General features: G+C 46.6%; 1 protein-coding gene across 1 annotated transcript in view; it reads left to right on the top strand.

Annotated features, from left to right (window-relative positions):
• The window catches only part of FER1L5 (fer-1 like family member 5), a 122521-nt gene that overhangs the window by 86744 nt on the left and 19709 nt on the right, over nt 1–16068 (top strand). Inside the window, exons 40-43 of the mRNA XM_083514092.1 lie at nt 779–944; nt 2211–2236; nt 3408–3467; nt 4145–4255. Of these exons, the coding sequence (XP_083370218.1) occupies nt 779–944; nt 2211–2236; nt 3408–3467; nt 4145–4255 (363 nt within the window). The remainder of the gene's footprint in view (nt 1–778; nt 945–2210; nt 2237–3407; nt 3468–4144; nt 4256–16068) is intronic.

Here is a 16068-nt window from a genome sequence, read left to right as displayed (position 1 = left end):
CAGATTTTGCAATCCACATTTTCACTGTGACCTTTTGCCTCATGTCTCCTTTACTAGCTATACTTTCCCTCCAGCCTCTATGCAGGGCTGGCCCACCCATGAGGCAAGGTGAGGCGACCGCCTCAAGCAGCAGGATTCACAGGGGCAGCAAATCTGGCCTCCAAGGAATGCATTGCCCACTGCTGCCCCCACAGTGCTACCAACAGCTGCAGCGTGCTCCTTGGGGGCTGGGTCTGCTGCCTCCTCAGCAGGCCTCCCCTGCCACCTCCACAGTAGCTTCTTCGAATCCTATGGAATTGTAGAGTTGGAAGGGACCCATGGGATCATCTACCCAAGCCCCCTGCAATGCCAGAATATTCCGCTGTCCCATATGGGATCTTAGTGAAAGGGAGGCACTGCTGGTCTCCTCCCACCCTTGTTCCAGATGTAGATCTTCTCTCACCCTTTCTTCCCTTGTGGGAGGAGAGGGGATGCCATTTTGTGGTTTGCCTCAGGTGACAAAATGTCTTGGGTCAGCCCTGCCTCTAGCCAAACTGGTAGCGTGTGTCGTCAAGAGCCACAAATGCTTATCTAAGCAAGCATCCTTAGGCCAGGCATGCTCATTTAAATAGGCATCTTTTTAGTTACTAGCTAGACTGAAACCTTGGAGGTGTCATCTCCTCACTTGGAGAGCATGACAGTATGTGCCCAGCTGTCTTTGTCTCATCATCCCTCAAATGGATCCCCAGGCGTTCCTCTCCTAGAAAAACCTCATGCAGCCCTTCCTGATCTCTCTTAGTACCTGCCTGTGGATGAAGATTATGCGCTTCCTATTGAACTAAAGGTGATAGACCACAGAGAGTTTGGATTTAAGCCTGTGGTGGGCCAAGCGACTGTGAGATCCATGAGCCAGTACTACTGTGACCCCTGGGAAGAAAGGAAGGCCCATAATCTCCCTGTCAGAGGTAGGCCCCACCTTACAGGAGTGAGTTCATTTCATTTTCTATGCTGCTTTTCACTCACATGAGTCACAAAGTGGCTCACAAACAATCAATGGCAATAACATGATAGAACACCACAATTATAGAATAATTAACAAATAATCAGTAAAACAAGCACCTTCTATAAAACACTATTAACGAAACAACTAAAAAAAAAAGCTAAACAGCACAGCCACCACACAGGTCATGTTATAAGATTCACAAAGCACTACAGCACTCATAATCTATAATATTAGCCACATTAACAAACTAACAACCAAAAACAAACTAAGTGCTGCTGAGTTCCATTGCAAGAGTTTATCCTTAGGGCTGAACTGAGCTATATTCCTGGCTGCAAACATGGCGCTGGACACCCCAGTTGCCTCCAAACAGCTGCAAAGTGGCAATTGGGGAGAGAGGCTGCAGAGGAGCCGCAGGGTGTGCTTAACCCTTTCCCACCTGTCCTCCTCCTTCTACCCGTTGCTTTTGGTTGCAGCACAGGAAATATAGGTCTCCATGCCAGCCACACACTCTCAAGGCCACTGCAAGGACAGAAAGAGGATAGCCTCATGTATGTCTTTGTCAGTTCCGGGGAACAGGAGTGCCTTGCCCAGTGGAGCAGAGCCACAGCAATAGCCCATAGCAGCAGTGCCACTGGCGCTTAGCAAGGTTTGGTTTGTGCCAAAGGACCGAATTGGCTCTGCCAGTGTACCTGCACAACCCTGACCTCACTCCCACCTTGTCCTTCCCAGTAAGTGGCAGCGATGCCACTTACAGGAGGCTACTCCTGCTGCGTCGCTGCCCAAGTCACTCCTGGGAGGGGTGGGTCTGAAGTGCCTTATGGGTTGCTTCCACATCTGCGTTGTGGGTTAAATGACCTTGCATGCCAGCTGAATGGTCTGCGAACACTGGTTGTTGCTGTAACACAGGTGTGAGAAACCTGTAGCCCTCCAGATGGTTGCTGAACTACATCTCCCATCAGCCACGGCAAGCATGGACAATGGCCAGGGATGATGGGAGTTTCAGTTCAGCAACATTGATCCCTGCCTGAGAGAACCAGGGAGCCTCATGTAAGCCTCTCTGAGCTTTCCAAAGGGCGGGCGAGCTATACTAAACTAATGGCTCTCCACCTCCTAAAAGCATTTGCAAGCAAGGTGGCGGATTTTGTTCCTGCTTTTTTCCACTGTCAAACCTTTCAAAGTTTGCTATTATTAATTCCACGTCTTCTCAATTTTTCCCTTCTCCCAACAGCCATTGCCAAGACAAAGAGAAAGAAGGTAAGTGTTGCTGCATCTCATTGTCTTGCCACTATTTGATTCAATTCCTTCCTTCCTTCCTTGAAGAAGGTCTACATTTATCAGGCTCTCCACAGGCCAATGGAAAGAATGAACCTTTAAGAGCCCTGGTCTCCTCCTACGGTGGTGGGTTTCCAAGGGGTAATTGATACTTCCTTTTGAGCCATGTTTCTAGGCACAGGTGTGTGTGTGTGTGTGTGTGTGTTTCCCCAGTGCCTTCCCCCCGGAAACATGCTCTTTACTGCTCAATTGGAGCAAACAACCATCCAAATTGTCATTTGTTCCAGTTAGTGTTAAAGAGCAGGTTTTCCTGGGGAAAGCAGTGGGCCAAAAAAAGTGCTTGGACACTGCAATTTATTAAAGCACAAACTTGTGCCTAGAAAGTGTGGGGTGGAAGGTAAGTGTGGGTGAGCCCTAACTTCCCATGTTCTATATCAATGTATTTTGGTATCTCTGAGATTCTGAAAGTATTCTTGGTTGCATGAATTTTGCAAGCATGTTCACATGGGGTGCTGGCTGGGGTTGTGTCAACTATGAGTGATCCCCCAACAGCACACCACACATGCCGCTACAATGGATTGGTAGCAGAAGGGAAAGCCTCATCCAGGGAAGCTCAGGTCTTCTTCATTCAGGGCTGGACCTACCATTAGACAGAGTGAGACACCCACCTCAGGCAGCAGATGTTTGGGGACAGGGAATGGTGGGCTGCAAACCCCTAAGGATTGTGCTGGCTCAGGAGCTCTGCGGAGTAGCCTACACATTTGTGTTGTGTGCATGCCCCAAAGCATAGATCCTGCACCTTCCTGCTCAGTTCTCATTCAGCCACCATAGCAGGTGGAATGGAGCAAATTCTTTCTAGGTCCTTCATCCAAGCAGGTTAAGCCATTGCCAAACTTCCAGTTTTTCTTCTTCCTTGCTTTTCTTTCCCTTTTTCTCTCTTTTTAAGGCTTCTGTCTTTTGGTTTTGCATTTCACTTCCATAGGTTTAGCCACTTTTCAGGCCACAGCCTATGGCACAGATGCTGCCATGTAAGTAGTGGCAGTCAAAAAAGCCCAGTCTCCCAGGGAAGAGAGAAACTATGGGGTTCCCTGGAAGGAGGAACAAAGTCGGATGGCTGTTGGGCTTGTGAGAGTTATTCTGGTGCTTCTTGCAGGAGCTGGGCAAAGCCTACAAGGCCTGGTTCTGGAAAAGGCCCTTTAGGAAAGAAGAGAAGGTAAGTCATGATGCCATCAAAGGTAAGGGCCAGTGTGGTGTAGTGGTTAAGAGCGGTAGATTCGTAATCTGGTGAACCGGGTTCGCTTCCCTGCTCCTCCACATGCAGCTGCTGGGTGACCTTGGGCTAGTCACAGTTCTCTGAAGTCTCTCAGCCCCACTCACCCCACAGAGTGTTTGTTGTGGGGGGGGGGAGGTGATTGTTAGCCGCTTTGAGACTCCTTCGGGTAGTGATAAAGCGGGATATCAGCTCCAAACGCTGCTGCTGCTTCTTCTCCTTGATTGCGGGTGCTGCATCCGTACAGATCTGGAGGCTCCCAAGCCACTCCCCTGCTTGATTTCTTGTTGATTAGGGAGGGGGGGTAAATTGTGATGTTGCGCTTCAGTCATCAAAACAAAGACTGGTGACTTTTCAGATGGGGGGGCGTAGAAGGATCCATCATAAAACCCACATGCCCCACCCCTCTGACTTCTTCCAATTTTAGTAAAAAACTTGTGTGGTCTTCTAGAAACAGTAGCTGAGCATCGCAAAATGTTTGGGCTATTGTGCTGCCTCCTATAATCTGAACATATTCTACAGATCAGATCCCACAAGTCAAGTTTGGATCCGAACGAATGTTGTTTTGCTCTGAGAGCATGTGATGTGGAGGTGAACTGAATTTCCTTCTCCCCATATAGGAGATGGAAGAAGAGGAAGAGGAGGTGGACTGGTGGAGCAAGTACTACGTGACTATGGGAGATCTGTCAAAGAGTGGACATTACCTGGAGAAGGGCTTTGATAGTTTGAAGGTGCCTGTGCTGTGGGGGGAGGGGTAGCAGCCCAAGCAGAATGCAAGGCAGAACGGCAGTTTTCTCAACTAACATCTGTCCCCAAACTCATGTTTGTAGAGATAATGCAGGGATCTAGTTGTTGTTTTTAGGGTTATTAAAGCAAAAGGGATTGTGAAGAACTCCAAAAGGATCTCTCCAAACTGAATGAATGGGCAGCAAAATGGCAAACGCTGCCATTCTGTGTAAACAAGAGTGAATGATGCACATAGGGATCATTAGGGAAGGAATTGAAAATAAAACTGCCAATATCATGATGCTATGATGCAAATCTATGATGCAACCACACTTGGAGTACAGTGTACAGTTCTGGATGCCTCAACTCAAAATGGATATTGTTGAGTTGGAAAATATTTAGAAAAGGGCAACAAAATACCCATTTGGGTCTTTTTAGTTTAAAGAAAAGGCAAGTAAGAAGAGACATGATAGAGGTATATAAAATTGTGGGTGCTGGGAAGACAGTGGCTAGAGAAAGGTATTTCCCCCTCTCTCGTAATACGAGAACTCAGGGATGTTGAAGGAAGCTGAAAGTTGAAAGATTCAAGGCAGACAAATGAATGTATTTCTTCACACACTGCATAGTTAAACTAGGAAGTTCACTCCCACAAGAGGCAGCTATGGCCACCAATCTGGATGGATTTAAAAGATGGTCGAGTATCAATGGCTACTAGCGATGATGGCTGTGTTCTGCCTCTACAGTCAAGAGGCAGAATCCCAGTTGCTTCTGAATACCAGTTGCTGGACCTTGTGTGGGATGCTCTTGTGCTGGGGGGTTTCCCACGGGCTTCTGGCTGGCCACTGTGAGAACAGGCTGATGGTCCTGACCCAGAAGGCTCTTATATTCCAGGGAAGACTTCCGGGGAGGTGCCTCCGGTAATGGCGGAATTCCTCTGATTGGGAGGAATTTGCCCCGTGGGAATTTGGGTCTGGCTGCCACGGCGAAGGCGGAGACCCGTAAAAAATCACAGGCGGGAGAAGCCTGTGAACGTGGGATTCGGCGGGCACCTTTTGCGCCTCCCCTACTTGCGGGGAAACCCGGTTTCGGGGGCCCAGAGCGACGTGGGGTGAGCGGCGCAGTGCTTCGAATCGTCTGCTTCTTCCACGGAGCGAAGCCGCATAGCTGTTGTCGGAGAGCGCTGACCTTTTCCTGTGGGCAATTTGACTTTAAAGTAATTACCCGTGAGTAGAGCTGAAGCGGGAGAATTGGATTTTTAAAAGTTTAATTTGGTATCGTAACGGGGAGGTACAATACAGGAAGTCCGCCTTCCCCTTTTGTAAATAGACTGAGGCAATGAGGCTGCAAGCTGAAGTCTTGGAAAGCCTTTTGTAAAAGACTAAACCTCCATCGGTAAAGAACATTAACCCCCCCCCCTTTTTGGAGGCAGGAGAAGAGGGGGGGAGTCGTGCACTGAGTATGCCTGCAGGAGAGAGTGAAGAGAGTTAAAATACCGCCATTCTGACCCTGGGAACGGGCTGCTAGCAGGACTGAGGTTTTGTGGAATGTTCATTGACAGTGTTTAGAACGTTCACTGACAGCTAGTATAAGAGAAAATACATTGTTTCTACTGTCTCCGGCTGCCTTTAAAAAGGAGTAAAAGTAACTGAAAACTGAAACTAACTTTGGATTGTTTAAACTGTGTTTAAAAGAGGACTTTATTTAATATAAACAGAAACTGTTTCCCCCTACTGGAAGCCTTTGAAACTGGTGGCTTTACAAGAGTTGGGCTAGGGGAATTTCCAGCTGCAAGATAAAAAGACTGTGAGACTCTGGGACTGACCTTGAATTTTTTAAGTGTTATGGCAAATGAAAAGGAAAAAACAGACCAGTCAACTGCTGAAAAAACTTTAAGGTCTGGGAGGACTTGGCAGCAACCTAGGAGAGGCTCAACACAAGGCCTTCCTGCTTCTTCTGCTGCTGCTTCTGCACCAGTACACTCAAAATCAAGAGGAATGTCGACAGAAGAGGCCTTAGCGGTTGCATTAAATAAGATAAATGATTCATTGGAACAGCTTAGCAAGAAAGCAGATGCGACAAATGCAAAAGTGGATGCTGCAACTATTAAAATTGACTTAAATGCAGAAAGTATAAATAATCTGGGACAAAAGGTGAACACTAATACAGAAACCATCCAGAAATTGATACAGGAATCTACTTTGATACGGCAGACTGCGGAGGAAGCCAGGGAGAAAGCTGTTGCTGCGGAAAGTAAAGTAACACAACTGGAGAGAGAGAGAGTCCCAGCCTTCCAGAGGCAACTTGATGAACATAAGTTGACACTTGCTATGATTGAACTTAAAGAAAAGCAGATGAACCTGAGGATCAGAGCCCTATCGGAATTGGAGAAGGAAAGCTTGACAGACTTTCTTACACAGGAATTTGCTGACTTTTGGAACTTAGACCTGGGTCAAGAAGAGTTTAAAATTGTGAGGGCTTCAGACTTGGAAGAGGAGGGGGGAAAGAGAGGAATAGAATAAGAGACTGCTTGATTACCCTTTGAACTAAAGAAGAGAGAGATAGAATTTTGGGTTGGCACTACCAGAATAACCTAGAAGTACAACAGTCAAGAGTGGAAACTTTTAAAGATGTCCCGAAACATCTTCTGGATCTTAGGCCTAACTATGGAGATATTGTTGCCCGGCTGAGAAGGAATAAAATCATCTTTAGGTGGGAGTTTCCCCAAGTTTCAAAGGAAGGAAAATAAAAATAAGATCAGAAGAAGACAAAGTAAAGTTTTTGTATAAATACGAAGAAGATCTGCAGAAGGGACTTGGAAAAGAGCAAAGAGCATCGGATAGAGGATCACCAAACAAGGGAATATTGGATATATCAGCATTATCCTTTGGATTGGATCTCCCAGTGACTGTGTCACCACAACCACCAACAGAAGAAGAGCAAGCATTAGGTGCAGTTGGAGGAACATCAGCGTAATTACATGATGGGGTTGCAGGTTTTGAGTTGGAATGTGAATGGACTGAATTCTCCAGAAAAAGGCGGAGAGTCTTTCATTTATTGGAAAAAGAACATTTGGCCTTGATTTGTTTACAAGAAACACATGTGACAAGGCTACACAGGAAGATATTGAGTAATAAAAGACTGGGCCAAGAATTTATCTCATCAGACAAAGTTAAAAAAAGGGAGTGGTCCTTTATGCAAAGGAGAGCCTTTCACCGAAATTTATATTTAAAGATGACCATGGAAGATTTGTTGCAATTGAAATTCAATCACAAGGAGAGAAATTTCTGATTGTAGGTATTTACGCACCAAATGAAGGAAAATCGGAGTTCTTTAAGAAATTACATGAGACTGGTGGATTATATGGACTATAATATGATCTTGATGGGAGATATGAATGGAGTGGTGTCTACAAATATGGACAAGGCACAGAGACAGGTAGTCACCAAAGATGGTAGACTACCAAAAACCTTTTTTGACATGACTGAAAATATGGACTTAGTTGACATTTGGAGAATGAAGAATCCTCTGGGAAGAGAGGGAACTTTTTTCTCTGAGGCTGAAATGACATGGACAAGAATTGACCAAACCTGGGTAACCAGGGGATTGGCTCCGAAGATCAGCAAAGTGGAGATTTGCCCCAAAACTTGTTCTGATCATAATGCTGTGAAGATGGAAATGAAATTGATGCCAATGGGTTCCTTTAGATGGAGGATGAACGATACTTTGTTTAGGAATGAAGAGGTGACTAAGAAGGCCCAAAAAACTCTAAGAGATTATTTCGAGATAAATATGAATACTACAGTGGAAAAAAGAGTAATTTGGGACGCAAGCAAAGCGGTTATGAGAGGATTCCTAATACAACAGAATGCAATTAAGAAGAGAACTCAGAATGAAAAAAAGGATAAAATCCTGGGGGAAATAAAGGAAGGAGAGAAGAAACTGAGAGTAAAACCAAAGTCACAGGAGATCCTGAAAGAGATAAAGTTATACCAAGTACAATATATGAATCTGATGAATCAGGAAATAGAATGGAAGATTAAACAGATGAGGCAAAAGACATTTGAATCGGCAAATAAGTGTGGAAAATTGTTGGCCTGGCAAATGAAAAAAAGACAAAAACTCAATACTATAACGAATTTGGAAGTGGAAGGAAAGAATATACAGAACCCAGTGGAAATTAGGAAGTGTTTTCAGAGGTACTTTAAACAACTTTATACACAGGAGAAGCAGAAAGAAATGGACACTGATCGATTTTTGAAAATAAATGGGCTACACAAAATCTCTCAGGAAAAATAGCTAATGTTGAATCACAAAATAACGGATCAGGAGGTGGAAGGGACCATCCAGAACATGCAATTAGGTAAATCTCCAGGACCAGATGGTTTGACTTCAAGATACTACAGATCTTTGAAAGAATGGTTAATACAACCATTGAAGGAAGTCTGTAATGAAATATTGGAAGGGAGAAAGGCGCCAGAGTCGTGGAAGAAAGCTTACATTACACTTATACCAAAAACAGAGACTGAAAAGACACAGCTCAAGAACTACCGCCCCATATCACTGCTTAATGTGGATTACAAAATTTTTGCAGATATTTTGGCTAAAAGATTAAAAAAGGTGTTAGTAGAAGAAATTCATAAAGACCAAGCGGGCTTTCTCCCGGGCAGACATTTGTCTGACAATATGAGGAATATAATTCATATTCTAGAAAAGTTACAAGTGAACATCAATACCAAGGCAGTCTTGATATTTGTGGATGCAGAGAAAGCCTTTGACAATATTTCTTGGAGTTTTATGAAGAAGAATCTACAGGGGATGGGGGTAGGTCAAGGCTTTGAAAATGGTATAGGTGCAATCTATTCAGAACAAAAGGCAAAATTAATTGTGAACAATGTAGTGACAGAAGAGTTTAAGATTGAGAAAGGGACACGACAAGGTTGCCCAATTTCTCCATTGCTTTTTATATCAGTCCTCGAGGTTTTGTTAAATATGATTAGAAAGGACAAAGAGGTTAAAGGTATACAAGTGGGAACTAAACAGTACAAACTGAAAGCATTTGCTGATGACTTAGTATTGACTTTACAGGAGCCAGAACCTAGTACTAAAAGGGTATTAGAACTGATTCAAGAATTGGAACAGGTAGCAGGTTTTAAGTTCAACAAGATGAAAACTAAGGTTTTAGAGAAAAATTTAACTATGAAATGAGAGAGAGAAGTTTCAGGAGGAGACAGGACTAACATTGGTTAAGAAAGTGAAATATTTAGGGGTTAACATGACTGCCAAAAATGTGAATTTATTTAAGGATAATTATGAAAAATGTTGGACTGAAGTGAAAAAGGACTTAGAAATATGGACAAATTTGAAGTTATCATTGTTAGGCCGAATTGCTGTGATAAAAATGAATGTGTTGCCAAGGATGTTGTATTTGTTTCAAACATTGCAAATTCTGGATAAGATGGACTGTTTCAAGAAGTGGCAGAAAGATATTTCCAGATTTGTTTGGCAGGGCAAGAAGCCTCAAATAAAATTCAAGATATTAACTGATGCCAAAGAAAGAGGTGGATTTGCCATGCCAGACCTTAAACTTTATTATAAATCAGCTGCTTTTTGCTGGCTGAGAGAATGGCTGCTTCTTGAAAACACTGACGTGTTGGATTTAGAAGGTTTCAACAATGCATATCTGTGGTACGATAAAGTAAAAGCACATAAAGCGTTTAAAAATCACATTGTTAGGAAAGCATTGTTAATGTTTGGATAAGATATAAGGGTTTGTTAGAAAAGAAAACCCCAAGATGGTTGTCACCAATGGAAGCCAAGGCACAGAAAAAACTCAATATGGAGGCCAAATGGCCGAAATATTGGGAAATTCTGGAACAAGATGGAGACAGAATAAAATTGCAGAGCTTTGAAAAATTGAAAAACAAAGTGCGAGATAGGCTCCATTATTACCAAATAATGGAGGCATACAAATTGGACAAAAAAGTTGGTTTCCAGGTGGAAAAATCAAAATTGAAAACAGAATTGTTAGATCCCAAAATCAAGAATTTGTCAAGAATGTATAACTTGCTGTTGAAATGGAACACTCAGAATGAAATGGTGAAATCAGCTATGATTAAATGGGCACAAGATGTTGGACATAACATAATGATGGCTGACTGGGAACAGTTATGGACCACAGGTATGAAATTCACGGCATGTAATGCCCTAAGAGAAAATTTAATGAAAGTGATTTATAGGTGGTACATGACACCAGTCAAGCTTGCAAAAATTTACCATTTGCCCGATAATAAATGTTGGAAATGTAATGAGACTGAAGGTACATTCTTTCATCTTTGGTGGACGTGCCCAAGGATTAAGACATTCTGGGAGATGATTTATAACGAAATGAAAAAGATATTCAAATATACTTTTCTGAAGAAACCAGAGGCCTTTCTCCTGGGCATGGTCGGCCAAATGGTGCCAAAGAAGGATAGAACTTTTTTTATGTATTGTTAGGGATTGATTAGCTGCTTGTGCGTAAAAACGTGCTCCCTCAGAGTTTGTGCGACCCCACAAACCTCCGTGTGTGACGGAGCTCCTCAGACATGTCTGCTCTAGTCACTAGTAGAGTCCGACAGTGGCTGTCTGCGGAAGCGTTTCCAGCAAAGGAGCTCCTTAACGGAAACGCGTCTCCTGGACTCACGGCGTGACAGTTTCCGGCGAGGTGTGGGTCTCCCTATGGGAGACTCAGATACCTCCCCACTGTTCTCGCTGGAAGCGTCCCTGAGCCCTCCCTCCTGCTCGCATTCCCTCAGAGACCCACTCCTCCCCCTGCTGGTCCCTGCTTCAGCTGTTGAGTCTCTTTCTTCCTCCCTGAGCCCCTCCACCACCTGATGCTCCGATGGCAGTTCCCTGACATCCACCTCCCCTCCAGGGCCCCCCTCACCCCTCCCATTTCCTCTCCCCTGGGAGGTGAAGGGCTAAAACCCCGAAAAGAATCTTCCTCATCTTCCGACGTCTCGAACAATTCCCTCCATCGATCGTCGTCCTGGCTCGCTGAATCCTCTTCCTCTTCAGAATCTGGGAACCCCTCCAACTCCTCTTCCTCGTCGGTGGTGGCAAAGTATTCCCTTCGGAACCTCGCTACAGGCTGAGGTTTACGTGGGAACCTCTGATGAAAAGTCTCTATTAAAACTTCGTCATTGACATCCTCTGCCCTAACCCAGGTGTTTTCCGACTCCGGTTCCCCTTCCCACATTACCAAATACTCTACTTGATCTCCCTTCCACCTGGAATCGAGGATCTCCGCTACATGGTAGCTGTGTTCCTTCTCCTCCATTGCTGGTCCCCTAGTGACCCTCCCTTCACTGTCTCCTCTATACGGTGACAGCAACGACCTGTGAAAAACTGGGTGCAGCTTCATGTGGTTCGGTAACCGGAGCCTGAAAGCCACTGGATTGACCTGCTGCATGACTTCAAACGGACCCAGCCTTTTGGGTCTTAATTTCTTACAACCTCCTTTGAACGGCAACCCTTGGGTTGACAGCCACACCTGGTCCCCCACCCTGATGCTTTCACCTTCCCTTCTGTTTTTGTCTGCCTGCCTCTTATATTCCTCCTTAGCCCTGTTTAAGTTGAGTTGGAGCTGGCGATGGATCGCTTCCATTTCTTCAACGAACTGTTCTGCAGCTGGAACGCTCCAGTTCTCCCCCTCCCCCCCTGGGAAGGCTCTGGGATGGCACCCGTGATTAGCCAAAAAGGGGCTCAGCCCCGTGGACACGTTCTCTGCATTGTTGTAGGCAAATTCTGCCAACGCCAGCTTCTCCACCCAATCATTCTCTCTGTCATTAACATAACACCTCAAATATTGTTGGAGAACCCCATTTGCTCTTTCCGCCTGCCCGTTGGTTTCTGGATGACGGGCCGTTGAAAAATTAACCTCTACATGCAGTAAGCTCATGAGCTTCCTCCAGAACCTGGAAGTAAATTGTTTCCCTCGGTCTGAAACCACCCTCAAGGGGGCGCCATGCAACCGAAACACATTCTCTACAAACAATTTGGCTGTTTCTTCTGCTGTGACCGCATGTGAGCAGGCTATAAAGTGGGCCATTTTAGTTAACAGGTCTACTACAACCATGATGGCTGTTTTCCCTCTAGACCTTGGCAGATCAGTCATGAAATCTATTGCCACTGCTTCCCACGGTCTTTCAGGTGTGGGCAGTGGTTCTAATAAACCAGCCGGCGCCCGCCTCTCCCCCTTGGCTCTTTGGCATTGTTCACACCCTCTCACATACTCCCGCACATCTTCCCTGACCTTGGGCCACCAAAATTCCCTGGTAACCAGCCACATGGTCTTGTGTTGCCCAAAATGCCCTGCTGTGGGGCTATCGTGCAGCTGCTTGAGTACCTTCTCCCTCAATTCCCCTTCAGGTATATATAACGCTCCCTTATAATACAATGCCCCGTTTCTCTCCTCAAAACCACCGGATTTGTCTTCCTCCCTCCTGAGACCCCTGAGTTTGTCCTGGGCGTATGCATCATGCACCGTACCCTCTACCAATTCCCTTTGCCCCACCAAAGTCGCCCCACACACCCAGCGGTCCTCTGGAATGATATGGGTTTCTTCGGGTGCTCCCTCCCCCTCCAAATATTCAGGTTTGCGTGAGAGAGCGTCCGCCCTAACATTCTCTGGGCCTGGCACGTAACAAATCTCAAAGTTAAATTTGGAGAACTCCTGGGCCCATCTCAACTGCCTTTGGTTGAGCACTCGCGCAGTTCTCCAATACTCTAGATTTTTATGGTCCGTGCACACTTGCACCTTATGTTGTGCACCAACTAGCAGATGCCTCCATCTCCGGAACGCCTCATGAATAGCAAGAAGTTCTCGGTCGTACACCGTGTAGTTCCTCTCGGATTTGTTCAGCTTTCGTGAAAAGAAGGCACACGGTCGCCACTCTGACTCCTCCTTCCCCGGCTGCAGAAGAAGCACCGCCCCTATGGCTCTGTCAGATGCGTCTGTTTCAACCCTTAGCTTCTTTCGTAAATCCACATGCAGAAGTTGTTCTTCAGAGGCGAAGGCCCTTTTCAGCTCCTCAAACGCTCGCTCCGCCTCCGCCGTCCATACAAACTTCTTTTTACTGCTGAGACAGTCAGTGATGGGCGCCGTCAGATGGGCGAAGTTGCGGATGAACTTACGATAAAAGTTTCCAAACCCTAGGAACCTCTGCACATCCTTCTTGGTTTTGGGTGTTTTCCATTCCAGCACTGCCTGTACCTTGCCGGGATCCATGGCCAATCCCTTGTCTGACAGGCGGTACCCCAGGAATTCCACCTCCTTGGTATGGAACCGACACTTCTCCAGTTTCACCCACAGCCTGTTGGCTTGCAGTCTGCTCAACACTTCTCTGACGTCTCTCACATGTTGCTCCTCATTCTCCGAATACACCAACACATCATCTAGGAAAGCAACGCAATTCTTGTAGAGCAAAGGGCCCAGTACGTGGTTCATAAAAGATTGAAAACACGCTGAGCCTGCTTGTAATCCAAATGGCATAACGAGGTATTCAAATGCCCCCAAAGGGGTAAACATGGTGGTTTTCCATTCATCCCCTTTCCTTATGCGTATCAGGTTGTACGCCCCCCTTAGATCCAGCTTTGTAAAAATCTTTCCCTTCCTCACCCTGGTCAAAATATCATCAATCCTGGGCATAGGGAAAGCCACTGGCTCAGTCACTGCATTTAACCTCCTAAAATCACATACAAGTCTCGGCTTGTCCGCGTTTTTTTTGTCCACAAAAAACACTGGGCTACCCCCTGCTGCTTTGGACTCTCTGATGAAGCCTCTCTTCAGGTTCTTGTCAATAAACCCTCGCAACTCCTGCATTTCTCTGTCTGACATGGCATACAACTTGCCCACGGGAAGCTGTGCTCCAGGGAGTAAATTGATCTGGCAATCAAAGGGCCTATGAGGTGGTAGTTGGTCAGCTTCCTTCTCGCTGAACACGTCGCTGAGATCTGCATACTGTGGTGGTACCTTCACCTTCTCCATTACTTCAGTCCCTGCTAGGGTGGCTTGGGCCCCTGCTGAACCCTTTTCCCCTTTGCAGTGTTCTAAGCAATGTGCTGAACCAAAGGACACCACTCTTTGATGCCAGCCAACCAGCGGATCATGTAGAGCTAGCCAGCTCATTCCCAAAATAATGGGAGCGCCTCCCAGGGTGGCCACATTAAACGCTATCAGTTCTGTGTGCCTTGCCACCCTCATTATCATTGGGACAGTCTGCAAGCTGACTCCTCCTCCCAACAACTCCCTGCCATCAATCGTGGTCACCTGCAGGGGGTTGCTTAAAGGGATAGTCTGTATCTGGTGTTCAGCAGCAAACTCCTTGCTCATAAAATTGCAGGAGCTGCCTGAGTCCAATAGCGCCTTTATTTTTAGGGGGTGCCCATTTTGCAGCTCTAGCGACACTTCAATCACTAGAGCAGGTCGAGGAGCTTCTGGCACGGGCACTTTCACTGCTCTTTGGCCTGGCTGCAGTGCCCCGATTGTGGCAACCAGGCGTTGGCTTTTACCTGCTCCGTTCCCCCCTGTTCTCCCCCCTCAACAGCTCCCACCATCCCTTGCCATTCCTTCCTCTGGGGGCAGACTCTGGCAAAGTGGCCTGGCTGTTGGCAGAGATAGCATTTCCGGGCGCCCTTTCCCTCCTTCTTAGCCCCCTCGCTGGTTTTTGAAAATGCGCGCGCGCGCGCTGTTCCGATTTCCATCGGCTCTGCCGGCGGGAAAGCTGGCTCAGGAATGTCTGGAATGCGGAACTCCTTCCAACGTTCCCCTCTCCCTTCCCGCCTCTCCAAGGCTCTTGCCTCCTGCCGCGCTCCTATGGTCAGCGCAGATTTGGTCAGCTGATCCATAGACCCCGCCCTGGGGCTCCGTGACAGCTCGTCTTTCACCGCCGAAGAAAGACCTTCTTCAAATAGCATCTGAATGGGTGCCGCCGATAAATCCCAACCCAGTCTGTGAATCAGCATGGTAAACTCAGTCCAGTACTCACGGACAGATCGACTTCCCTGCTTGCAAGCCATTAGCTGTCTGCGCACCACCCCTTCCTCAATATCGCTGGAAAACATGATATCCATTGCACGAAAGAACTTCATCGTGTCCTTTAGTACGTCATTGTGCGTTGCCATTAGGGGTCGAACCCAGTCTCTCGCCCCTTTCTCAAGATGCCCAATTACGAAAGCAACTCGCGATTCCTCATCAGGGAACTCATCGAACTGCACATTAATGGCATATTGCATCTCTGTCCTAAAGGCATGGTAATCCTTGGGGTCCCCCCCAAATTTCTGCACCAATCCTGGTACCTTTCTGGGGAACTGAGTGGCTCTCCCCTTCTTATCTGCATCCTGAGCCCTTCTCTCCTCCAGCCTCGCCGTCTGCAGCGCCAGTTGGACCTCCAACGCTCGGTATCTATCTTCCAAGCTTGGACCAGCTCCAGCCCCCGCTCCTCCGGTTCCGGTTGGTTCGCTCATGATGCTTTCTCTTGCACAGGCAGCGTACAGAGACTGTCGGACTGCTGTTAGGGATTGATTAGCTGCTTGTGCGTAAAAACGTGCTCCCTCAGAGTTTGTGCGACCCCACAAACCTCCGTGTGTGACGGAGCTCCTCAGACATGTCTGCTCTAGTCACTAGTAGAGTCCGACAGTGGCTGTCTGCGGAAGCGTTTCCAGCAAAGGAGCTCCTTAACGGAAACGCGTCTCCTGGACTCACGGCGTGACAGTTTCCGGCGAGGTGTGGGTCTCCCTATGGGAGACTCAGATACCTCCCCACTGTTCTCGCTGGAAG

This window comes from Podarcis liolepis, assembly GCF_965112155.1.
Source record: "Podarcis liolepis genome assembly, chromosome: 7".
NCBI lineage: Eukaryota > Metazoa > Chordata > Lepidosauria > Squamata > Lacertidae > Podarcis > Podarcis liolepis.
This window is presented reverse-complemented; position numbering and strand designations above follow the sequence as displayed.